Source organism: Schistocerca nitens, chromosome 4, assembly GCF_023898315.1.
Source record: "Schistocerca nitens isolate TAMUIC-IGC-003100 chromosome 4, iqSchNite1.1, whole genome shotgun sequence".
NCBI classification, from domain to species: domain Eukaryota; kingdom Metazoa; phylum Arthropoda; class Insecta; order Orthoptera; family Acrididae; genus Schistocerca; species Schistocerca nitens.
Genome location: NC_064617.1, coordinates 173,298,039 through 173,324,769, shown reverse-complemented (window position 1 = coordinate 173,324,769; position 26,731 = coordinate 173,298,039). Strand labels below are relative to the sequence as shown.

General features: G+C 41.8%; 1 protein-coding gene across 1 annotated transcript in view; it reads left to right on the top strand.

Annotated features, from left to right (window-relative positions):
- LOC126252970 (pyridine nucleotide-disulfide oxidoreductase domain-containing protein 2-like) overlaps positions 1 to 26,731 on the top strand; it is a 169,989-nt gene that overhangs the window by 15,362 nt on the left and 127,896 nt on the right. Inside the window, exons 4-5 of the mRNA XM_049953991.1 lie at positions 807 to 963; positions 15,353 to 15,521. Coding sequence (XP_049809948.1) covers positions 807 to 963; positions 15,353 to 15,521 — 326 coding nt within the window. The remainder of the gene's footprint in view (positions 1 to 806; positions 964 to 15,352; positions 15,522 to 26,731) is intronic.

Here is a 26,731-nt window from a genome sequence, read left to right as displayed (position 1 = left end):
TAAAAAAGTAACAAAATTAAATGATGGAAACTCCAAGTAGGAATATCAACAATGTAGGAAAAGATAGATTGCTACTTCCTGTAAAGATGACACATTAAGTTGCAGACAGGTACAGTTAAAGATACTTACACATAAGCTTCTGGCCACTGCTTTCATCAGAAATTGAGAAATATGCACCATGCATTCACACAAGCAAGCACACCTCACATGCACATAACTGCCAACTCTGGTAACTTGGGCCAAAAAGCCCAAGCTGCTGGGCATTCTTGGCTGAGCTACTGAAGTTGGCAATTATATATATATATATATATATATGTGTGTGTGTGTGTGTGTGTGTGTGTGTGTGTGTGTGTGTGTGAGTGTGAGTGTGAGGTGTGCTTGCTTGTCTGAATGAATGGTGTGTGTGTTTCTCTTTTCTGTCAAAGGCTGGGGGTGAAAGCTTGTGTGTGAGTGTCTCTTAATATTTGCTTGTCTCTAACTTAACATATAATCTTTATGACAAGTAGCAATCTGTCTTTTCCTACATTACTAAAAAGTAACAGAAGATAGTCCTATGTGTATTTTTGGAATAATCATCAGAAGTTACTTGTAAAATTTTTCCCACATAGTTTGTGATTTCTTTTGCAGCACATTCCTGAGGATCATTCCTCATTGAAGGAACTAAAAGACATGAAGTTTGAATGAATGAAAGTAATTTCTGAACTTCATCATTGTCCACTAAAATGAAGCTACTTGAATGGTCTAAATTTAAAATAAATGTGGCTATTGTAATATTATTATTGTTAAAGTGATTGTCAATGTTTCAGATTTATGCAGAGTATGAGCAGCATTTAATGAAGATTGTGAAGATTGTGGAGCCATTCTTGGACACATCTCCAACAGATATTGGGAAAATATTTAGTGAAAACATGTATATAAAAAAAATTCTGCATGTCCTGTCAACACCAGAGTTAAAAATTGCTGGTAACTTAATACATGCTTTCAAAACTGAATAGTTTATGTTTCTTTAGACTGCAGTTGAAAATCATTCTGGGTGTTCTGTAATCTCGGCCTAGCCCCCTAATGCTTTCATTGAATATAGAAGTGTGTGCACTTCAATTGGATGCTAATGCAATTTTCTGTACTGTTACATGTTTCTGTATATCACTCAGCAATCACCTGCAGGTGGATGGTTCTCTCCCCTCATTTTCTTATACCTCGTAGAGTTATGATAGTATGTTATTAAAACATAAATTTTCTTCAGTATCTAGCCTTGGTGCAAACTTGAAAAAGAAACACTTTATGGAGTTCCTAATTATAATTATCTGTTCCTTTATTTATGTTAGTAGAATATTGTCATTAGAATCACAGAATGAACTTAATTACTTCTTTTATAGAGGATGAATATTACTAAAACTGAAAAACTGCAGGAATGGGTTCCTGAATGGAAGTGGAGCAAAAAAGATCCTGTGAATATGACTGCAGAAATGGACAGTGTGTGTGCAACAACAAATTGTCCTTTAACACAGTACAGAGCTGCATCACATCCACATCGCAACAGATGTTCAAAGTGGCCTCCATGGGATAGAGTGCATATGTTCACACATCACAACATGGATTTTTGCACTTTAGCTTATGCCATATTGATGGTCCACTTGCCTAGAGCTTGTCCTATGGTTCATCTCAATACCCTGTAGACCCCAGTCCTCCAATCTGGTGTACACACTGTCCAATGCCTCCCTGAATCTTCATCTGTCTGAAAGGACTCATGATCACACAAATGCCCAAAAAGGGCCTGAAATGTTGTGTGATGTGGTTGGCATCTGTGAGAGTACTTGTTTTGGTATAGTTATTCTGCCTTTCAACCATTTCCATCTGCTTGGCCATACATGAACACCATCTTTGCTTGTTTGTGACATGAGTATCAGACCATTCTGCTCCTTACACTGTGTCAATCACACAGCCTGCAACAAACAAGGAACTCACAGAATGTGGGCAGAGGAACTTTCATTTGTCAGCACCATCTACCATGGCAACAATGCATTTCTGGACACATGTCCGCTGAACCTTTTTTCTTCAATTTCCTGTAAGGAAACCATCCCTGCAGTTTGTCGATTTTACTAATGTTAATCCTTTATATGTCTCATCTTCTTCAACACCCCATATAAGGTCATGGGAGCATTTCCCTTCTAGAGCTAAATATTAATGTTCTGAACAAAAATAATCATATTTATGCCTGTATTTTGTTGGACGTTTGAAACTCATGGCATCTGCATGTTAGTCATTTGAGTGTACCCATTAATCATGGAGATTCCAGACAGCTACAAGCAAAGAACAAGCTATTAGTGACAAAAAGGCAGCTTTGTTACACAGGGTAGAAGACAAAATGCATTTGGACCTTTTTTTAAAATGATAAAGACATTTTCTCTTACCACTTCAGGAACCCACCTCTGTACAAATTCACCCAAGATAAAACAAGATTCTAAAAATGCCATTATTGATAAAGTTGATTTGGTGGATGTGAAGATGTTCCCCAAGAGCTAAATATTACAGAAGTTATGAGGTGCATTTGAAAAGCCCGTGCAAAGCCCGAGAGATGGCACTACTGGCATGTACTGAGGTTATGTTTAGTTAGTAGCATCTTTGGAAAGAATGCAACTAAGTTTCAGCCATATTGGTGTATTTCTTTGTGTTTGGCATTCGTGTGAATCAAGGAAGTCGAGTGATTGTCAAAAAAGGATGAAAAAGAATTTCGTATGGTGATTAAACATTACTTTATGAAAGGCAAAACACCTCAGGAGACTAAAGAGAAGCTTGATAAACATTGCGGTGACTCTGCACCTTCGATTAGAACAGTTTAGAAGTGGTATCAAAATTTTCAGAGTGGCCATATGGCTACAAATGATGCTGTACGTTCTGGACACCCTGTGGAGGTTATGACTCCAGATATCATTGATAAAATCCATGATATGGTGATGAATGACAGAAGAGTTAAGATGCGTGAGATTGGTAGTGCTGTGGGCATCTTGAATCAATGGGTACATAATATTTTGCATAAACATTTGGACATGAGAAAGCTATCCACAAGATGGGTTCCGCGAATGCTCACGCTTGACCGAAAACGGAATCATGTGAAGTGTTGCAAGGATGGTTTGCAGCTGTTCAGAAAGAATCCGCAGGACTTTAAGTGTTGTTTCGTCATTGCGGATGAAACGTTTATACATTACTATACTCCGGAGACCAAAGAAAAATCTAAACAATGGGTTACCAGGGGAGAATCTGCACCAAAAAAGGTGAAGACCATTCCTTCGGCCGGAAACGTTATGCCGACTGTCTTTTGGGATTTGCAAGGGATTATCCTCATTGACTATCTGGAAAAGAGTAAAACTATTACAGGTGCATATTATTCATTGGTATTGGACCGTTTGAAAACCAAGCTGCAAGAAAAATGCCGGCGATTCGACCACAAAAAAGTCCTTTTCCATCACGACAATGCACCAGCACACACCTCCGCAGTTGTGGTTGCAAAATTAATGGAAATAGGATTCAAACTCGTTTCACATCCCCCCTGTTCTCCAGACTTGGCTCCATCGGACTACTATTTGTTCCCCAATTTGAGGAAGTGGCTGGCGGGACAAAGATTTTATTTAAATGAGGAGGTGATGCAGCAACTAATAGCTATTTTGCAGACTTGGACAATTTCTATTTTTGGAAGGGATCAACAAATTAGAACAGTGCTGGACAAAGTGTGTAAGTCTAAAAGGAGACTATGTCAAAACATAAAAAAGGTTTACCCCAAACACATACGTAGTTTTTATTTTTGTACGGACTTTTCAAATGCCCCTTGTACATAAACCTTCCTGCATCTCAAAGAAGTCATACGTATACACTGAAGGGTTTTTTTAGGGGTGGGGAGCCATGGGCAGTGATATATTACTTTGATATCTACCACTTAAGTATGGTTTGTTAAAGTATCAAAATATATCTTTCTGTATTATTAACATGATTGTGGATATCGCCTTTTTGAGTTAATGATTCTAATTATACCTTTTTATGATTAAAGGCATCTCATCCAATGAGTTAGGAAATAAGGCTAGATAATATTCACAAATTTCTTTATGTACCAGCAATGTTAAGCTGATGTTAAATATGAAAAATCTGAAATGTGGAAAAAAGAAAAAAGGAATTTTGGGGAGGGGGATTCATATTGAATAACAACAAATATAACTATCAAAAAATTCTATTTATCAACACTTATCATTGTGTAGAACACTTTAAAAAAAATCTTTATTCAACTTTGATGCCATCTATAAAGCTGTTGGTTTGAAAACATTCGCATCTGATCATGTTAATAACAGGCCGTTACTTTTTTGAGGTCAGCTGTCATAATTAAAAGTGAATAAGATGTGTTTTAGAAGCTGCATACCTTATTACACAATCATGCCAACAGGATTGCCAAATTCACAACTCTTTTAATTGCATGAGATGCTGCATTGCACCCCACAGAAATTGAGAAAGTGCCAACTTTTCGAGAGGACATGTTTTTTTTTTACCTTGAAATTTCCTTTTTTCCTTTTTCTGGTGCATAAAATTACATTTTTTCTTCTTAGTGTTGCATTTGAACCCACAGATGAAACATAGATAAGCATACCTACAGTACAACATGACCATTTTTCAGTGTTCCCCTGGGATATAAACTTCAATTTAGTCTCAAAATACAGTCACAGGTCTTGCTTGTCCTTGGACGAAAAGTAAACTACCATTGTCAGCAAGATATGCAACAGGAGGTGGGGGGAGGGGGGGGGGAGGGGAGGGCGGGTGGGGGGGGGGGGTGACCCTGTGGGATTTGGGGATGGATGTCAGCCAGACATATTACAACCATGTATGTGTGTATTGTTGATGAGGCACGAAAGAAGTATCCTGGCAATTGGTGTCAGACTTTGAGTTTTAGACCAGTCTTTCTCTGCAGCTCCATAAGGGCCAGAAAAACTGGGGATGATTTCTGCAATGTTCTCTAAAGGTTCGTCTTTATTTGTAAGAATGAATTTTGCTCCTCAGTTGGAGTAGTGTGAACACTCAAAGATATTTACAACAGAACGTCATCAGCTCTTGCCGGTTGGAGTGACCGTGCGGTTCTAGGCGCTACAGTCTGGAACCGAGCAACTGCTATGGTCGCAGGTTTGAATCCTGCCTTGGGCATGGATGTGTGTGATGTCCTTAGGTTAGTTAGGTTTAATTAGTTCTAAGTTCTAGGCGACTGATGACCTGAGAAGTTAAGTCGCATAGTGCTCAGAGCCACGTCATCAGCATGATATGCCCTTAGAGCCTGCCACCTGTGTGTAACAGACAGCATCTTTTAGTTACATGGTATTCATATTTACAGTTAGTTCTTAACTATGGAACTGTTTTCTGGGGAATAAATGAACAACATCTGAACACAGTTTTCAGATTTATAACACAAGGTTAGGTGGCTGTGTGTGGGTGGCAGTTCCCTGCTGAAGATGGAGGCACGTGTGCAGTAGGAGAAGATCCTGGTGAGGTTACAGCAACTTATTTATTAGTTCTTTATTGATTTATTCAGCCTGGACAAACATTCAGGTGCACCCTCACCTCTGCCACAGTTTGGTGTTCTCACACAATATTCCAGCACTGTAGCAGTTGGCAAGATAGTAGCAATGAGAGGTTAACATACACTGCACAGGAGGCAAAGCACTGGGCTAGCATCATTGGTACGCTGGACTGAGTCAACAATGATGGCCCAGCACCAATTGTGGCTCTCTGCAGTGCAAATTATTGGTAGTGTCAACAGGTATTGTGGTACGCCACAATGTTGATCAGAGCCTAACTCAGAACCATTGGGTGGCAGTGGGACTCCAGCATTGTTGGGCCATCTCGTAGAAGTGCCTGTATAGTGCTGTCTGCCAGGGCATAGGCAGTCATGCAGAGGGTGGATTGCAGCCAGCAGTGTCCTAGTTATAGCAAAGAGTCCAAAACCATGCTGGACACAGACTGAGTGCAGCTACATTGCCCAGCTGGTCAAACAATGTTGGACCAGTTCACTCGGGGCTAAATGCTGCACCTCCATGCTGACTCAGTGGTAATGGTTGTGTATGTATGTTATACCAAATCATGTGGAACAGAGGCAGTGACTGGTTGTCTTAATTGGCCATGGGTTGGACTCTAGTACTTCCTGGAGAGTGGCCCAGTGATGGTACGCATCACAGTGGCAGGCGCTCCCATTAATCACACAGTTCAGTGACCAGCACTGGCTGTCTCTAACCATGGCCTGACTACCTCTGTGATATTTTTTTCCAAGTACTGTGATAATTTATCCCATTACTAGTTACAGAAAAGAGGCTGTAAAAATAATAACGAAAAATAAAAACCAGATTGATTTTAAAGATCTGTTCAAAACACTGGGGAATTTAAGTACCCCTTTGAGTATGTTCAATCAGATACATTTTTTATGTCTAATGTGTAAATAAAATAATCATGAAATACAAGCTGATGACAATTTAAACTTCATCCGAAAAAACATTAGTCACAAGGCTGCGCTAGTCTTAAAAATCATCAGGATTTGTAGTTAGTTGCCCCCTGTTCTTCATCTCATCAATTAAAAGTAATGGAAGTTTCATTTCATATCTCATCAATGCAACACTCTTCAGAAATTAAATAGCCACCATGAAGTGAAATATTTCCATACAATAAACATAAGCAACTCATTGACAATAGTTTCTTGCGATGAGTCACTATGTTCCAATTCTGCTTCCCCTTCTCTCTCCATCCCTTCCCACATCATTACTCACTATGAGCTGGCCATTTGCTCACTGCTGAGGCATGAGCATGAGCCAGCTCGCATGAGCAGATTGGAAAAATGGCATGCAGTGTACTTCCAGTTGTCTGGCCTAATGTGGCAGAAAGTCAAGCTGCATAAAAAAAAAAGGCAGGTAGGCTGAAGTTCTGTAAGTTCTCTCTTCTGACCCCAGCCATACCATTCAAAACATCCTTTTTTGTACTAAAATGCAATTTTATTAACATTTTCTAACTTCTTACGTAATATGAGCTAGTTAGAAATGTTTATTATATACATGCTGCACACTTCAAAAATTATTTCAGGAAACATGAAATGATCTTCATTATAAAGTATTAATGTATGATTACACACATGTGAAAAGCCACATTTAACAAAAAAGATGAAACTTATAGGTTTGAGGTTTTAAAAAGTTTTTGTTAGATGACTGTTTCCCTCCTTTAGCCCTCTTCCCTGCTGCATTATCTCTCCAATTACACAAACAGAAAATATCAGCTGGCATTGTTTCTTCCTGCTCACTAATGTACTGCAGTGCCGCCTCAATCATCCTGAACCGTTCCAAATGTGGGATGAGATTTCTACTGTCATCTAAGTTTGCCTCCTCCTTTAGTGTTACTTCCCTCTGTCACCATTTCCTTGATATCATTGTCAGTTAGTTCATCAATTTCATCATTTGCCACATATTCTGTGACGTCCTGTACATCAACATCCTCACAGCCCTGTAAATTTTTGAGTAATGAAACTATATCATCATTTCCATCTTTGACTTCAGTTTCACACATAGATTCAAAGTTAAAATGTCAGCTGTGATTGTGTAAAAGAATTTTCCAAGACTTTGCAAGTGATTTGTTTGGAGTCTCTTCTCATGCTTCAGCCAACCATCTTATGACATCTAGCAAGTAAATCCTCTTCGGAATTGTTATACAGTCTTTATTATTATCAACTGCTGGTATCAACAAATTAGAGCAGATGGCAGCAATACTTCTTCTTTAGCATTTTGAGGATGCCCTGGTCCATCAGCTGACAAAGAGCAGTCATAATTGGTGGTAAAAATAATGTTTTGTTTATCTTGACGTGTGAGTTCACTATCAGCACAATGCAAAGATGCATTATCAAGGAGCAGCAGAGCTCTACTCAGCAAATTATTGTATTTCAAATATTGCTCTACAGATGGCATAAATTCATTTTGGAACCAGGTTTTAAAGATTTCTGAATTTATTCATACTTTCTTTTGATGGCAGTAATATAGGGTTACTGAGTCCTGATTTTTCAGGTTTTTAAAAACTTTAGGTTCCCATGATTTCCCTATTAATGTAAACCTAAGCCTTGGTTGCCAGTTGCATTACTGCAAGCCAAAAATTGTGCAACTACCAGAAAATCTCTCCTCATCAATTAACTTTGAAAGACAATCTTTAAACAATGGCACAGCCTCTTCATTAGTGGATAAGGCATCTCCACTAATGGTAATCTGGGTATTACCAAATGGTTTTTTCCACTTATCCAGCCATCCATCACTGGAAGTAAATTCTGAATCTTCTCCTTCTCTTTGCTGCTGAAATTGCAACACTTTTTCCTCCAATCCCAGTGATAGACAAATCTTTTTCTCTTAAATGTTTACCACAAAAGTAAAGCTTACTTAACTTCTTTATGCTTACTTTTATTACACTTCCATTAGCTTGGGAGGCACACCACTTTTCTATTTCTGCTTGATTTTTCTTCCGGACTCCTACAGTATTTTCTCCTCTCCTAACTCCAATAGTTTGGCTGCTCCCCCAGAATCTAGTCAGATTACAGCACATAGTTCCTGATGCATAGTCCCTACAAGTTTTTTAATCACCCATTTTGGATTCTTTGAAAACACAGAAGATGGCACAAAACAAAAATTTAATAATGCAATGCAAACACTTCGAATGTCTGATAATGCAACTGAATAAACAAAGAACACAGGTTGCCAACAGAGCTGCTGTCTACATGTGTTCACTGTCATTTGTGAACTCGGGAAGAGAGCTTCTAAGTATCATTTGTTGAAGAGTGGTTCTGATAATTTGTTCAATATTAACAATATCATATGTACCTTATAATTGTGGCACCTGATGTGCTAGAAGCACAAAAGACATATAAAACATTTTGGAAGGCCACACAGCATTATAGCCACTGCCCACATGCTACAGCTTTGGAAAGGTACAGTATGTACAATAAATGAATCCTGATTTTATGATGGAGAAATAATAGTCTGCTACTAATTAAGTATGCTGGATAGTACAGAAGCTGGATAGTCACAAGCCAGATAGTCGAGAGCCTACTGTATGTAAGAAAATATTCGACTTAGTTATTTCAGACTGGCCTTCATAAATTCTTCCACTTTAAAGAAGTAATATTTTTCTTTGTCTCTGAATCCTCTTCTATTTGACTTTACACTCCTAGGAACCTTGTTGCCTAGAATGTACTTTAGACTGTCATGTCCTATACATAGCCATCGTTTAATTATGGAAACAGCACTGGAACAACAGGTTTGATGATAATTAATGTCTTCTTTTTCGTAAAATTATGTAAATTTTCATGAATAAAATACATTGTGTTGTGAAAATGAATAAAAGGTATTTCCAGGATACTGAGCTCCAGAAACAGATGTTTATTGGTGGCAGAGAGAAGCACTTATCTCATTACCTTAATTATTCTCTTCTGCACAATAAATAGCTCTCTGTGGAGGATGCCCCATAATAGAATGCAGTATGTGAATATCACATGTACAGGTGCAAAGTGTGCATAGTTTAGTATTTTGATATCACAGACTTTACTGAGGGTATTAAATGCATAGCACGAACTGCTCATTCTATTTCCTAAGTATTTTATGTATGTCTCACCACACAGTGTAATCTATCCACACTTTAAGAAATTTAGTGGTTACCTCTTGGTTTATAAGTACAGTCCCTAGCCAATTTATTAAACACACTACAGTTTTTAAGCAAATTTTGTTTTATGTCTAACAAAATTTTTTTTTAAATACATAAATTGTGATAAAAGAATTATGTGTAATCTGCTTCATAACTAGGGTGACACAACAAATAAATAAAACATAGTATTTTTTAAAAATATTTTATTTCAATAATTACAAAAAAAATTAAAATATTGTGTGAAAGTGAAAACATTAGTTTTACTATCTTGTTAAGCCACCTTTTGCAGCTATGTGGGCCATAATACAATGTGGCATGCTGTTGATGCAGGACTGTACTGTGTTCTGCATTTGTGGATGATGATACCGCACATGGATGATCTTCTCTAACAACTGTGTTTTTGTTGTGATGACATCTTTTGCCAACTACCTCTCCATTATTTCCCATACATTTTCTATGCGGTTCATGTCAGGACTATTACCTGGCCAGTCTAACAGAGGAATATTTTGTTCCTTGAGAAAGGATTTAACTGACCTGGCTGTGTGACAGGGAGCTCCACCCTGCATAAAAATAAATGGTTCCCCATTTGGGAACCATTCTATGAGCTGTGATATTAACCATTTTTTGCAGGATTTCCTTGTACTATTCTTATCTCATTATGCCTTTACACATGTAAAGACATTCTGTACCTGTGCCACAGGTGATAGACCAAATCATTACCTTAGTTGCATGTTTTACAGTCTGAATAATGCAGCTGGGATGAAATTTTTCTCCTGTTCAACAGGGCACATACGAGATTTGTTAGTTAAGATTTCAAACATGCTTTCATCACTGAAGCATACCTGTAAAAATCAAGAAACATAATTAATACACTATGAATAAATGTACATAGGTTATATCATATCATAAATAATAATTTTAAAGTTAAATTACCAATCTTCAGAAGTCACAATCTTTATCACACCACTGTTTAGCCCACTTCATACACTTTGTCTTCATCATGGCTAGCCCACTTCGTATGCTTTGCTTTCATTGTGGCTAGCCCACTTCATATGCTTTGCTTTCATTGTGGCTGTTAACTTTGGTTTTCTAGCAAGTTGACAGGCCTTGAAATCAATAGCCTTCAACTTTCTGTGAACAATGCATTCAGATGCATTCACATTAGCCTCTTCTAGTTGAGATTTTATCTGTTTCATTGTTGAAAATCTGTTTTCTAGGCAAATTCTTTTGAGAAATCTTTCTGACCTTGGGGTGAAAATTTGTTTTCTTCCACATTTATACTTCTTTCTGGGGCTCAGCTCTTCACCTGAATCAATTTTCTTCTTTATACACCTCATGCTAGCTTCTGACATTTCAACCTTCGTGAAATTTCCTGACTGGAATAAGTTTTTGTATTAACGAGGGCTTTGACCTCATCTTTTTTACGTGGTGAAATGTCCTCTCTTTTACCCACTTTTTAAAGGTCACAATTAGTAATATCTGGCTGTTAAACAATCAATTGTGATGTCAATATTACGAAATTGATAATCAAAGCTAACAGAGTATTACACCAGTTATATGTGAGAGCACCACATTACAGGTCCTTTCCTGTATGCTGGACTCTGCACATTGATACCTACAATAAGTCAACAATCCAATGTCACATAGCAACAACAGATACATAATTCAACAATATAATAAGTGCCCTGAATAACTGCCATAAATTTTCTGATTAATGGCATTAAATACAGTACTCAACATGCATTAAAAATGTTCAGTGCATCTAATAATGTGGCTAGGGACTGTACATTTTCAGATCTGGCAGTGTCTATCCTTGATGAAACTACATGTGACAGATGAAAATTTATGTACACAATTTTGTCCTTATTCAGCAATGGTTGTTTGTGTGTAACTAATTTACCAACTTTGAGTTTCTATCAGAATCATGTAATGCTGTTCCTTAGCGCTACTCCACAGCAATCTACACACTTTTCCACTATTTATTTTTTAAGTCTATCTCATGACAGCTGTCCATTGAGAAATTAGGCTTACAAAAGTTTTTGCAGTTGTTTTATTCTTGAAGAATCAAGTTTGCCAAGATTGTTAGTAATTCTTTTTGTTGCTGTTACCAGTTTCAACAAACCTACACTGTTGTCATCAGATATTGCAAAATTATTAGATGTAGATGCTTTTTACAACGAAAATCACATAGTGTGTTGCATCAATTTGTAATAAATAGTGGCAAGGAACACCAGCATGTCACAAATTAAATACCACACAATTAAAACATACAACGTGTTGTGCTGATGTCCAAGCATGCTCTACTTAGCAAGTTGTGTGGATTCATTTATAATTGTGCCTACTTATGACTCTGTGTATGAACTGCTTGATTTAAATGCATTGCAAGTATATTTCTGTATTCTACTATATTTTTATTTATATACAATTTTTGGACTTGCTGAATATTTAATGGAAAAACTCCATGTTGCCAGCTTTATGGTATTTGGCTTTATTACACCTTGTCATGGACAAAGTACATAATTCTGCTTTGAATGCTGTTGCATCTTGTAACTAAGTATTCTTTTTTAGTCTTAATGACTAGAGCATACTTCCTTGCAAATGCTAAAAATGCAACACTAGTGCCGGCCAGAGTGGCCATGCGGTTCTAGGCGCTACAGTCTGGAACCGAGCAACCGCTACGGTCGCAGGTTCGAATCCTGCCTCGGGCATGGATGTGTGTGATGTCCTTAGGTTAGTTAGGTTTAATTAGTTCTAAGTTCTAGGCGACTGATGACCTCAGAAGTTAAATCACATAGTGCTCAGAGCCATTTTGCAACACTGGTCACATAAATATGCTCACACATTACTAACAGGCACTAAAAACAATACATTTTAGCAGAAATAAGTTTACTAGTATGATCTTCCCACTCCAATGAAAAGTTCTAGGCAAATAATACTTCCTCTCATGCTTTCAACACTGTATGTGCTGTGTCGGTAGTTAAGGTGGCTAATAAAGACACTCAGATAGCTTAAAAAATAACAGATTAATAAACTTATTTAGAATATGTACACTCAATAAATGAGATATACATAACTTTCAGGAGCTATAGGTTCTTGTGTGGTACTAGGTTATAAACAATGAGAGCAATGTTCTTACTAGAGACAATTACTGGTACAGTGGTATAGTCAGAAAAGTTGCAGGTAGCTAATAATGCTTATTTGTGTTGTCCTGTGCTGATGTAATTTTCCTCCCTACAATCTTCCATACTAAAGTTGATTGAGTCCATTCATTCACTGAGTCTCTGGAGCACAGCTATGAGTGTGGCTGCTCAAAAAGACGTGCCAGCCAATCAGAGTCACAGGCACTGAAACCATCTTTGAGTGGTACTTGCCATACTGGGTGTGGTCAATGAGCATGCCATGGAAACCGCATTCCTCCCCTTCCCAAAACTGTGCTCCATCTTTGCACAGAGTGAATGAGGGCAATGATGAGGGGGAGATCTGTGCTATGGTGCTGCAGATGGGGTTGGCTGGGGCGTGATAGGAGATTTCACCAACCAATCTACATCCCAAAAATCTTGTGAACCACCAGGAACATCTGGTGATAAACGTGGCAGAGTCGCCAGAAGATCCCAGTGCCCAGACATCAGCGACCGGCAAGGGCTGCTCAGGGTGGGGGGTGGGGGGGAGGGGTGGGGGGTATGGAACAGGCTGAAAAATGACGGGATCACTATAATCACAGAAATGAATTTGGATTTAGTGACATTGATGGGTGCCCTATTCAGTCCTCGTTTCACTACCATACAGTGCTGTGTTCCAAACGTACAGTCTCAGAAATTTATTCCACAAATTAAGGCCTATGTCTGATGCTAGCAGATTTCTCTTGGCCAGAAATGCCCTTTTTGGCAGCACTAGTCTGCTTTTGATGTCCTCCCTGTTCCATCTGTCATTGGTTATTTTGCTGCCTAGGTAGTAGAATTCCTTAACTCCATCTGTTTCATGACCATCAATACTGATCAACACTGATATTAACAACGTAGGATAAGACAGATTGCTACTTACTGTGAAGAAATGTCAAGTTGCAGACAAGGACAAATAAAAGACACTCAAATACAGCTTTTGGCCACAGCCTTCATCAGTAAAAGAGATGCAAACAGGCACCATTCACACACACACACACACACACACACACACACACACACACACACACACAACCAAGCGTACTCCTTCTACTCCATTGATGAATTTTTTAATAGAAACAAATGATGTATTGTATATATTCATACTATTTGTATTGTTATTCCAGCTTAAAAAAAAAAAATTGACATGTTCCACATCGACGAAGATCTCCTCAGCACGGATCTATGGAACGAAAAACTAACCTAATCTAATCTAATCTAACCTCACATGCACATGACCGGCAACTCCAGCCCTTCAGTATATCCTCTCCTCTCGTTATCCGCCAGGCCTCAACCTCCGCTAATTTCAAGTTGCCGCCACTCATACCTTACCTGTCTTTCAACATCTTTGCCTCTGTACTTCCGCCTCGACTGACATCTCTATCCAAACTCTTTGCCTTTACAAATGTCTGCTTGTGTCTGTGTACGTGTGGTTGGATATGGGTGTGTGTGTGAGAGTATACCTGTCCTTTTTTCCCCCTAAGGTAAGTCTTTCCGCTCCCGGGATTGGAATGACTCCTTACCCTCTCCCTTAAAACCCACATCCTTTCGTCTTTCCCTCTCCTTCCCTCTTCCCTGATGAAGCAACCGTTGGTTGCGAAAGCTAGAATTTTGTGTGTATGATTGTGTTTGTTTGTGTGTCTATCGACCTGCCAGCACTTTTGTATGGTAAGTCACATCATCTTTGTCTACCAATACTGGGTTTTGAATGGTGCTTCCTCCCTTACAACACCAGTATTTCATGTTCTTTTCTTCTGTTTTCTTTCTCCTGAGAAAATAATTTTTATTGACTCTAAATTTATGTATCTGTTACCCCTGTGCCACTTATTTCTGTTTCTTTTGATGGTAATTTCACATTTATTTTCTCTTGCAAACATTGCCAATATTCAATCTTAACATTCATTTCAAAGAACTCTGAAAGATTTCTTACAGTGAGAACTACATTTTTACTGACTCTTCTTGGTAGTTTCGTCTTTTGTATCACTGATACAAATGAAGAATTAAGCATTGTCTAAAAGAATTGTTACAGTCAAACAACGGAAAATTCAGGATAGAATGTAACAATATTGTGAGAAGGAAAGTTGCTACTCACCTTATAGCGGAGATGCTGAGTCTCAGATAGCCACAACAAAAAGACTTGCACAATTATAGCTTTCGGCCATGAAGTCCTTCGTCAACAAATGAGACACATACTCGTACACACACACACACTCATGCAAATGCAACTCACACACATGATTTCAGTCTCAGGCAACTGTGGTTTCAGTTGCCAGAGACTGCAGTTGTGTGTGTATGTGTGTGTCTGTTGTTGACGAAGACCTTAATGACCAAAAGCTATAACTGTGTGAGTCTTTTTGTTGTGCATATCTGTGACTCAGCATCTCCACTAATTTTTACAGTCAAATCTTCCATTCTCTGAATGAACCTGACAGAATTTTTTATGTAGTATGAAAATATTATAATTCATTTATCTAAAAACATTAATTATGTTATTTTGATCATTGCTTCAGGAAGACAACTTCTGTCATCTGCCAATGACTTTCCTGCTCTATGGGACTTCATGACAGCTCCTGCTGGTAAAATTTTGTCCCGCTGGTTTGAATCAGAGCCTCTGAAAGCAACTTTAGCAACTGATTCTCTTATTGGATCAATGGTTGGTCCACACACACCTGGAAGTGGGTGAGAACCTTTTCATGTATTTTAATACATTAATGATAATGGTAATATTAACTGATATGAACAAACTATGCACAAAAGTTAGAATTGACAGTAAATGGCACAAACTTAAAGGATGAACATGATTATGTGTAATGTTGTTCCTTTGGCTTCAGTTTATATTACAGTGTGTAACTTACACCATTATTTCCATTTGCAAGATAGAGATTTCTTCTGTTAGGTGTAAACAACATATTGAGATGAACTGTGTAAAATATTTCCTGTACAAGTATAGAAGCTCATGCAATATGCCAGTCACGGTACACAAATTGTGGATTTCTACTATAAGTCAACAAGAAAATCTCCCTATTGACATTTTCTGTAATCTTGCCAAGGCATCTGATTGTGTAAATCATAAAATTCTGTTATAAAAATTAAAATGGTATGGGGTCTTCTCCTTTCCGTGAATGAAGACTAATCTTAACAAAAGAAAATTTATGGTCACAAGGAAATAAGGTAAACCCAGAGTGGGGGAACATATAAGTGGTGTTCTGCAAGATTTGATGATTTTTCCACTCTGTGTTTAGTCTACAGAAATTATGTATCTGGTATGTTGGAGGATTCTTCAGAACCTTTAATGTTTAGTGATGGCACAAGTATATTGATAAAGGGCCCAAACCCTGCCAGGGGAATAATGGAACAGTCTTACACATAAAGCTTTCGGCCACATCCTTCGATCCCTGCAATGGAAGCACTTCTTTGCCACAAATCCCTTCAACCAAAACTATCCTAATTCCAACACTGAACCCTGCCACTTTAAATTCATACCACCATCCAACTGTGATCCTGCTACTGCCCAACTAACCACCCCTTGGTCACCATCCAGGAATTCCTTACCTCCAACTTAGCCTCACCATCCTTCTCCAGGTTCCTTCTTCAGAACTCCAACCTTTCAGTAGAAGAAACAACAATGATACACAACCTCAAACCAAATCCTGACCTATATCCTACCTGCAGACAAAGATTCCACCACTGTTGTTGTGAATCGCAACGACTACCTGGCAGAAGGCCTCCGTCAATTATCTGACTCCCCCACCTATAAACTCTGCCAGAGTGATCCCATCCCAGAAATCCAACACAAACCCCAATCCCTGATTAGAGCCATAGGACCTTGCCAGAAAATCTCCCCTAAATCCATTTCCCTCCTCACCCATATGACATCCTGCACACTCACCTTCTACAGGCTCCCTAAAATCCAAAAACCCAACAATATCGGATGTCCCATTGTGGCTGGTTATTGTGCCCCCACTGAAAGAATTTCAGCCCTCATTGACAAACACCGCCAATCAGTTGCCCATAATCTAGCCTCCCATGTCAAAGACAACAACTACTTCCTTCACTGGCTCTCCATCATCCCCACCCCTTTACCTCCTGGATCCCTACTCATCACTGTTGATGCCACACTGACATCCCTCATGCCCATGATATTACCGCTATTGAACACTATCTTTCCCAACATCCTTCAGACTCCAAACCCAATACCTCACTCCTTCTTACTAACTTTCTCCTAAGCCGCAACTACTTCTCCTTTGAAGGGAAGGTATATAAACAAATCTATGGCACAGCCATGGTCACCCACATGGCACCCTCCTGTGCCATCCTTTCTATACACCATCTAGAGAACTTCCTAGCCTCCCAAAACACCAAACTCCTAGCCTGGCTCAGGTTCATTGATGATAACTTCATGATCGGGACTCACGACCAAGACACCCATCTTCATTCCCTCACAGCCTGAACACCTCTCCCATCCACTTCACGTTGTCCTCCTCAACCCAGTGTGGCATCTTCCTAGATGTTGAACTCCTCCTCTCTGATGGCTTCATTCACACCTCTGTCCACACAAGACCCACCAAATACCAATACTACCAGCATTTTGACAGCTGTCATCCCTTTCACACCAAAAAGTCCCTACAGTATAGCCTGGCAAAATGGGGACAGTGTATCTGCAGTGACAAAAGCTCCCTTGCTCACTATGCTGAGGGTCTCACCAAGGCCTTCACAGATGGGCACTAGCCCCTAGACCTAGTCCACAAACAGATCTCCAGTGCCATATCCCCTCACACCCCCAGTCCACCCACCACCCACCTGAACCATCTACAAAGTAGTTTCCTCTTTGTCACCCAGTACCACCACCCACTAGAACAATTGAAACACATCCTTCACCATGGCTTTGATTACATATCATGGTGCCATGAAATGCCATGAAATGAGGGACATCCTACCCGAGATACTTCCCACCCCTCCTAAATCGGTTTTCTGTCACTCACACAACCTCCACAACATCCTAGTCCATCCCTATGCCACTCCCAATCCCAGCCCCTTGCCAAAAGGATCATATCTCTGTGGAAGACCCAGGTGCAAAACCTGCCCAATCCACCCACCGAGCACTTCCTATTCCAGTGCAGTCACAGGTTTACCCTACCTCAACAGGAGCCGGGCCATCTCTGAAAGCAGCCATGTCATTTTTCAGCTCTGGTGGAATCATTGCATAGCTTTTTATATTGGTATGACTATCAACCAGCTGTCCACCAGGATGAAGCCACCCCCAAACTGTGGCCAAGAGCAAAGTGGACCACCTTGTGGCACGAAATGCAGCTCAACATAACACACTTGATGTCAATGACTGCTTCACTACCCGAGCCATCTGGATCCTTCCCTCCACCACCAGCTTTTCTGATCTGTGCAGATGGGAGTGATCCTTACAACACATTCACTGCTCCCATAACTATCCTGACCTATGGTAACATAAACTTCTCAAAAAAACTCAGCACAGCAACATTTGCTATTGATATTACTTCCACTGTCTGCGACTGAGACACCACAAAAACTGCTTATTTTAGTTACTTCCATGCACTGTTGTATGACATATTTTTCTTGGGTAATCAGCCACTTTCCAAAATAATATTCAGTGCCCAAAAGAGAGTTATTAGGATAATGAGTGGAGTCCAGCCTAGACATTCTTGTAGAAACCTTTTTAGAAACTTAGGGACACTGACAACTGCATGCCAATATATCTACTCCCTGTTATGTTTCATTGGTAAAAATGAGCAGCTATACAAAACCAATGATTCATACCATACCCACAATACCAGGAGGAAGATGGACCTCCGTTATCAATTGAAAAACCTTAGTATTGTACAAGAAGGAGTCCATTACATGAGCGGCAAGGTGTTCAGTGCTCTCCCACTATCACTGAAATCACTTGTCCATGAGCTTACCAAATTTAACCAACAGCTCAAACGCTTTCTAATAGATAATCTCTTTTATTTGGTTGAAGAGTATTTTAATTGTGTTAACTCTACCTGATTTTTTTCTTCTAATTAAATCTGACGTATTCTTATGTATTACAGTAGTTGGAATTACAGCTGTTAAGATCTACCTTTATTTTAACCTTTTAAGTGTAATTTTGTCTATACTTATTAATGTGCATTTTGTCTTATACCTATATCTCCTCTTGCAAGAGAGTCTTTTATGTGTTCCTTTTGTATAATTTATAAGAATCTGACACATCCTACATCCATGTGAATATCTCGCTGTATTGGATTTATAGGATTGAAATAAATAGATAAATAAATACTGTCCCCACACCCTCCATCCAACAGTTTGCAGTCCTTCTGTCCTATCATCTCCTCCCCATTCTCATCTACCACCCTGTTTCTTTGCAGTCCTCTGTCAATGCATCCGCTCATCTTTCCCCACTCCTCTCTTTTTTGCTTCTTTTTTTCTCCACCTTCCTGCCTCACAATCTCCTGACACTGTGCCCGTTGGCTGCCTAGTCACTGCACAATCCACCAGACAGCGTTCGTCTCTCTCTCTCTCTCTCTCTCTCCCCCGACCAATACACTACTATCCCCTCCCCTTTACCCTCCAATTCCCCACTCCCTACCCCCACCCCTCCAGATTGCTGTGCTTACATCCCACGTGATGCTGCTTTCTGGCTCGAGATGCTGGTGGAGATGGCGGTCATGTGTGCATGAGGTGTGCTTGCTTTTTTGCGTGCGTGCGTGCGTGCGTGCGTGCGTGCGTGTGTGTGTATGGGTGTGCATGTGAATGGCAAGTGTGTCTCTCTTTTACTGACAGAGGCTGTGGCCGAAAGCTTTATGTGAGTGTTTTTTAATTGTGCCTGTCTGCAACTTGATGTGTCTTCTTTGCAGTAAGTAGCGATCTGTCTTTTCCTACATTGTCAATAAGTATATTGTGTGTAGTTGACAACCAAACTTCTTAACAGAAGCTACCACAGGAACCTATGGATTCTTGCACTTTTGTGCTCATACGTATATATTATAATCTGTAATGCTATTTGTGGTTAACAAGAGCAAATCTGTGATGAACCATGTAGCTCACAACTACAGTGCTGAAACTAAAAATAATTTTCATATTGACTAAGCATAACTCTCTAAGTGTCAGAATGGAGTTTTATATTGTGGTGCAAAAGTCAATAACTGGTTGCTGGTGGATGTAAGGCAGGAAACTAAAAATCCTGTAATATTCAAAAACGTAAATGAATAAGTTGTTAGTCATTCCCACAACTTATCAGAATATTTGTTCCCAAGAATGTAAATTCCAATTAATCCTGATATTTATATTGGATAGATCTTGGCTGCCAATATATAGACAACTGATAATGTCCCATATGGAGTTACTTAAATACTTTGAAGTGTTAGATAAAAGCTGCATCAGAATAGTCAGTCTGTAGGACAAGGAGCAATATTCCCCCTGCCCCTTCCCTCCCTCTACCCAATCTGAAGAAAAAGTAACTCCTCCTCTCCTACCAACATGTACAACGGACCTTTCCTTGGTGGGCTGGCTTGCGTGCCTCAATGATAGAGATGGCCTGACCATAGGTGCAATCATGATGAAGTGCTATTTGTGAAGATGGCAGACTAACATATGGTTTCTGATGATGGGCAACAGACTTTTCTATAATAGCAGAGACCATGCAGTTCTACCATGTGGCTTATTTAATTATGTTTCTTGATTAAAAATACACTTGAAGACAAAAAAATGTAGAGACAAACAATTACAATTTCAGAAAAATTGAATGATTTGTTCAAAAGAAAGTGCTTCAAAAATTGAGCGAGTCAGTAATGTGTTAGTCCACCTGGGGCAATAAAATGAGGCATAGAGTATCGTCAATGTTATAACCTTTAATCACTAATAAATTGCGTGGATATACAAACGTAGAAACAATAGTGGGTTACATGCTAGCAACTCCGTATCTGTCACTCAACTGCCATGCCGTGACATGCAGCCGGCACCGTTCATAGCCAGGTGGTGCTCCCGCGCTCAGCCGAGCTGCGGAGCGCCTCTATCGGCGTGTTCGCGTACTGACGTAGCGGCACTTTTAAATCTTGTGGCACTGTCACAACACTTTTCCCCCCTTGAAAAAAAAAAAAAAAAAACACTCACTTCCTTGGAGACACGGACAGTGCGGAGACATCCATGGCCTCGTGGGAGGCCCCGAGAAGATCCCACGGAGAAACACGAGAGTATGGTCGAAAATGTCCAGGACAGAAGCCTGTGCGTGGAATGTGCCTCCTGGACGAGATGATGGGTGAAAACTCCGGAGCAGCATCCATAGGTGTCGTGGACCTGGGGGTGTGCTCCAGCGAGATGGGTCCTGGAGAAGGCGGCATCGCGACTGGGGCCGGTTCCGGTGTACTCGGAAACAGTAGCGACGTCGGCTGCAGCAACACGCACGGAAGATCGGCAGCAGTGGCAGGACTGGCTTCTTGGGCTGGTGGAGGCGAAAGAGGGGGCGGTGGCACCGGCATGGCCACCACTCGTGGGCGCATCTGGTCGTAATGGCGAACAACCATGCCATCATCCGTACGTATTTCACAAAGCCAGCGGCCGCGAAGAGCCTGGACCACCCCTGGAATCCATTTAGGGCGAGATCCATACCCTCGTGCCCACACGTCGGCGTCCACCGAGTATTTTCCCGCACTAGGGGACACAGAACAAGGACTGACAGGGTGAAGCAGGTGCAGTAGAGTGCGCGGTTGGCGGCCATGCAAGAGTTCAGCAGGGCTGCGATCACCCAGAGGCGTGAAGCAATAAGAACTCAGAAATTGCAACAGAGCGTCATCTGTGGAAAAGTCACTAAGGAATTTTTTCATCTGGCTTTTGAAAGCGCGGACAAGGCGCTCGACCTCCCCATTCGATTGCAGATGGAAGGTCGGTGCTGTAACATGATGAATCCCTTGTCCAGTACAAAAATCACGGAAGGCCTGCAAAGAGAACTGAGGGCCATTATCCGTGACAATCGTGGATGGAAGACCTTCGAGCGCAAAGATTTTGGACAAAGCCAGCATCGTCGCCGCAGCAGTGGGCGATGGAGAGCGAACAACAAATGGAAACTTCGAGAAGGCGTCAATCAACAGTAGCCAATAAGTGCCGAGGAAGGGGCCGGCAAAGTCAGCGTGCACCCGTTCCCATGGCTGCGCCGGATCAGGCCACGGAGAGGGCATGGTACGGGGTGCAGCCAGTTGTTGAGCACACTGACCACACGCAGCAACCATGTGGGCGATGTCCGAATCAATACCGGGCCAATAAACATGCCTGCGGGCCAGGGACTTAGTCCGAGAAATCCCCCAATGGCCTTCATGCAATAGTTTGAGAACATCTTTGCAAAGAGAGGCTGGCACCATGACCCGTGGAGATGCGCCATCCATGGCCAGAAGAACAACACCCTCACGAACAGACAGACCAAGGTGCAAGGCATGGTAGTTGCGAAGGGGATCCGATGCCCGGCCCTTGGTCCTGTCCAGCCAACCCCGTTGAACAAAACCGACCACCTGACACAGGACCGGGTCCCGCGCAGTAGCCAACACAACCTGCAAACCTGTAAGTGGAAAACCCTCGACCGCACGACGTTCTTCCTCATCAATGTGGAAACAGAGTAGTTCATCTCGATCGAAAACCGGGTCGGGGCCCATCGGCAAACGCGACAACGTGTCAGCATTGGCGTGCTGGGCCGTGGGGCGATAGTGAATCTCATAGTGAAAACGAGACAAGTATAAGGCCCAACATTGCAGGTGGTGAGCTGCCTTATCCGGAAGCGACGCTGAGGGGCTGAACAGAGAGACCAGCGGCTTGTGGTCGGTGATGAGGTGAAACTTAGAACCATACAAAAAAACGCTGAACTTTTTTAGAGCATAAATGATAGCGAGCGCCTCCTTTTCGATTTGAAAGTAACGCCGTTGGGCATCGTTGAGGGTCTTGGAAGCATAGGCAATGGGTCGTTCCGACCCATCCTCATACCGATGGGCGAGAACAGCCCCTAGGCCATACTGTGACACGTCAGTCGCCAGAACCAAGTTCTGACCCGGACGGAATGTGGCAAGACAAGGCGCCGACTGCAAATGAGCCTTTAGGCGGACAAAAGCCTGCTCACACTCGTCGGACCAACAGAAAGGAACGTTTTTGCGTAACAGCTGATGCAGAGGATGAGCCACCGCCGCTGCGGATGGAATGAATTTGTGATAATAATCAATCTTGCCTAGAAATGCCTGAAGTTCTTTGACCGTAGACGGCCGGGGTAGAGCGGTAATGGCTGCAACGTGCTGACGTAGAGGACGTATACCCTCACGGGACAAGTGGAAACCAAGATACACAATGGAGGGTTGGAAGAACTGTGACTTGTCCAGATTGCACTTCAACCCAGCCGAATGCAGAACCCGAAACAGGGAACACAAATTGCGAAGGTGCTCCTCAGTGGAGGCCCCCGTGACAACAATATCATCCAGGTAGTTGATGCAGCTGGGAACGGAAGCCGTGAGCTGTTCCAAAAACCGCTGAAAAATGGCCGGCGCGCTAGCGATGCCAAATGGTAACTGCTGGTACTGATACAACCCACAAGGAGTGTTGATGACGAGAAACTCCTTGGAAGACGCATCCAATGGCAACTGATGGTACGCCTCCGATAAGTCAAGTTTGGAAAAAAAACTGGCCCCCAGTGAGCTTGGTAAATAACTCCTCAGGACAGGGAAGAGGCTAAGTGTCAATGAGGCTCTGAGCGTTGACAGTGGCTTTAAAATCACCACACAATCACAGACTCCCGTTTGGTGTAGAAACCACCATGATTGGTGATGCCCATTCGCTGGAGGTAACAGGAAGGAGAATCCCTGAAGCTGTTAACCTGTCTATCTCAGCCTTGACAGGTGCACGCAACGCCATCGGAATAGGGCGTGCCCGGAAAAACTTAGGGCGAGCTGTAGGTTTAAGAGTAATGTGGGCTTCAAAATCCTTGGCACAACCCAGACCAGCAGAGAACATGGACGAGAATTCAGAACACAATCCATCCAGCTGTTGATATGGAATATCCTCAGGTATGAGGTGCACATCAATGGAGAACCCGAACAACTGGAAAGCATCATAACCGAACAGGTTTTCAGTGCCCGCATGATCCACCACATAAAACGTGAGGACCCTAACAACAGACTTGTAGGCAGTGGAAGCATCAAACTGGCCAATGAGAGGAATTTTCTGCTTATTATAAGTTCGCAGATTTCGCGTAACTGGAGACAAGGGAAGGGAGCCCAACTCCAAATACGTGCGAGAATTAATGAGAGTTACTGCAGAGCCAGTGTCCACTTGCATGCGAATGTCTTTATCCAGAACACGAACAGTAACAAACAACTTATTTGTTTGAGAAAGCACACAGTTAACATCCATGTCCGATGTCTCGTCCTCGTCGACAGGAACTTTAGGGGACTGACACACAGAAGCAATGTGGCCTTTTTTCCTACATGAATTACACGTGGCCCAACGTTTTGGACACGTGGCCCTGTCATGCTGTATGAAACAACGTGGACAAGAAGGAAGTGTGGAACGAACCTGCTTCTGTGGTTCCTGTTTTCGCTGCGAGTGCGGCGGCCCAACACGACGTTGTTGACGCGAGTGAACTGCCACCACATCGTCGTTCCCCGTGAAACAGGCAAATTGTCCGTGTCGAAAGTTGTCTGTACAGCGCCTACATCACACCACGCATCTATTTGTGCACTAGCAGCGTGAGACACTTCAAAAGATTGAGCGATGCTTGGAACTTCTGACAACGACGGGTTTGGCAGTTGTAAGGCACGTTGCCGAACTTCTTTATCAGGAGCAAGCCGTAGAATAGCGTCCCTAACCATTGAATCAGCATAAGACTCATGATGCGTGTCCGTGACAAACTGACATTTCCTACTCAGACCGTGTAGTTCCGCCGCCCAAGCCCGGTAAGATTGATGGGGCTGTTTACGACACTGGTAGAAAGCCACGTGGACAGCAACGACGTGGGTGTTTTTTTGGTAATAGTTAGACAATAAGTCACACATTTCCTGGAAGGACAGAGAGGCAGGTTCCCGCAGAGGGGCTAACTGAGATAGCAGCTGATAGATCCGTGGGGAAATCCAAGATAGAAATAACGACTAACACATAGGAGCGTCGACAATGCTGAAAGCCAAGAAGTGTTGCCGCAAATGCTTCTCATAATCCTCCCAGTCTTCAGCGGCCTCGTCATAAGGAGGGAACGGAGGCGGAGAAGAGGAAGACAGACGATGAGTAAGCGATGTTGACAACGCCTGAATAGCAGCCGTCAGCTGTGTTGTTGTTCTGCCCCGACACCAACACACAATTCCCCAATGCAGGAAAAAAAATATCTGACCTCGTCACCAAAAATGTTATAATCTTTAATCACTAATAAATTGTGTGGATGTACAAACGTAGAAACAATAGTGGGTTACATGCTACCAACTCCGTATCTGTCACTCAACTGCCATGCCGTGACATGCGGCCGGTGCCGTTCATAGCCAGGTGGCACTCCCGTGCTCAGCCAAGCTGCGGAGCGCCTCTATCGGCGTGTTCGCGTACTGACGTAGCGGCACTTTTAAATCTCGTGGCACTGTCACAACAGTCAACATATCACTGTGCTATAAGGGTGCCTTGGATGACACCCAAAGAGGTCCTGTTATGAAAAGAAATGACACCCCAGACCATCACACCTGCTGTCTGGAACATCTCCAGATATTCTATGCCGCATTTTGTTGCCCTTCATGGCAAGCCATCCTGGCCTTACATTTGAACAAGATAATACCCACTCACACATGGCAAGAGTTTCTACAGCTTGTCTTCGCACTTGCCAAACTCTACCTTGGCCAGCAAAGCTGTCAGATCTCTGTCCAGTTGAGAATGTTTGGAATGTCATGGGCAGGACCCTCCACACAGCAAGATTTTGAATATCTAACTCATAACTCGGACAGAATTTGGCATGATATCCCTCAGAAGGATATGTAACAACTCTATCAATCAGTATCAAGCTCAATAACTGCTTGCATAGAGACCAGAGGTGGATCAATGCATTACTGACTTGCTCAATTTGTGAAGCTCTTTCTCTTCAATAAATCATCCAATTTTTCTGAAGATATGATCTTTTTTTAAGTGTATTACGAAGGTAAAATAGTCTCCTTCATTGGATCTCCAAGCAGGGTCTACTCAGGTGGATGTTATCATCAGGGTAATCAGATAAGTAGGTTAGGGAATTTTAAAAAAAGAAATGGATAGGTTGAAGTTAGATATACACTGCTCAGCCAGAACATTATGACCACCAACCTAATAGCCATTATATCCACCTTTGGCATGAATAATAGCGGTGATCCATCATGGCAATGAAGCCATAAGTCCTTGTTAAATCACTGGAGTGAGATGGCACCAAGTCTGCACACACAAGTCACCTAATTCCCATAAATTCCAGGGAGAGGGGCAATGACGTCTGACACCTCATTCGATCACATCCCAGATGTGTGCGATCAGGTTCAGATCTGGTGAGCTGGGGGGCGAGCACAACAACTCGCACTCACGACTGTGCTCCTTGGACCACTCCACCACACTCCTGGCCTCATGTCATTTTGCATTATCTTGCTGAAAAATGCCACTGCTGTGGGGAAATGTGATCGTCATGAAGGGGTGTATGTGGTCTGCAACCTGTGTACTCCCATGGTTCCTTGCACGAGCTCCACTGGTTTCCTGGACGCTCACATGAATGTTCCCCAGAGCATAATGGAGCTGCCGCCAGCTTGTTTCCATCCCGCAGTACAGGTGTGAAGGAGCTGTCCCTCTGTATGATTCGCACCCTCCCATCAGTGTGATGAAGAAGGTATCATGATTCATTATATCACGTGATGCTCTGCTGCTAT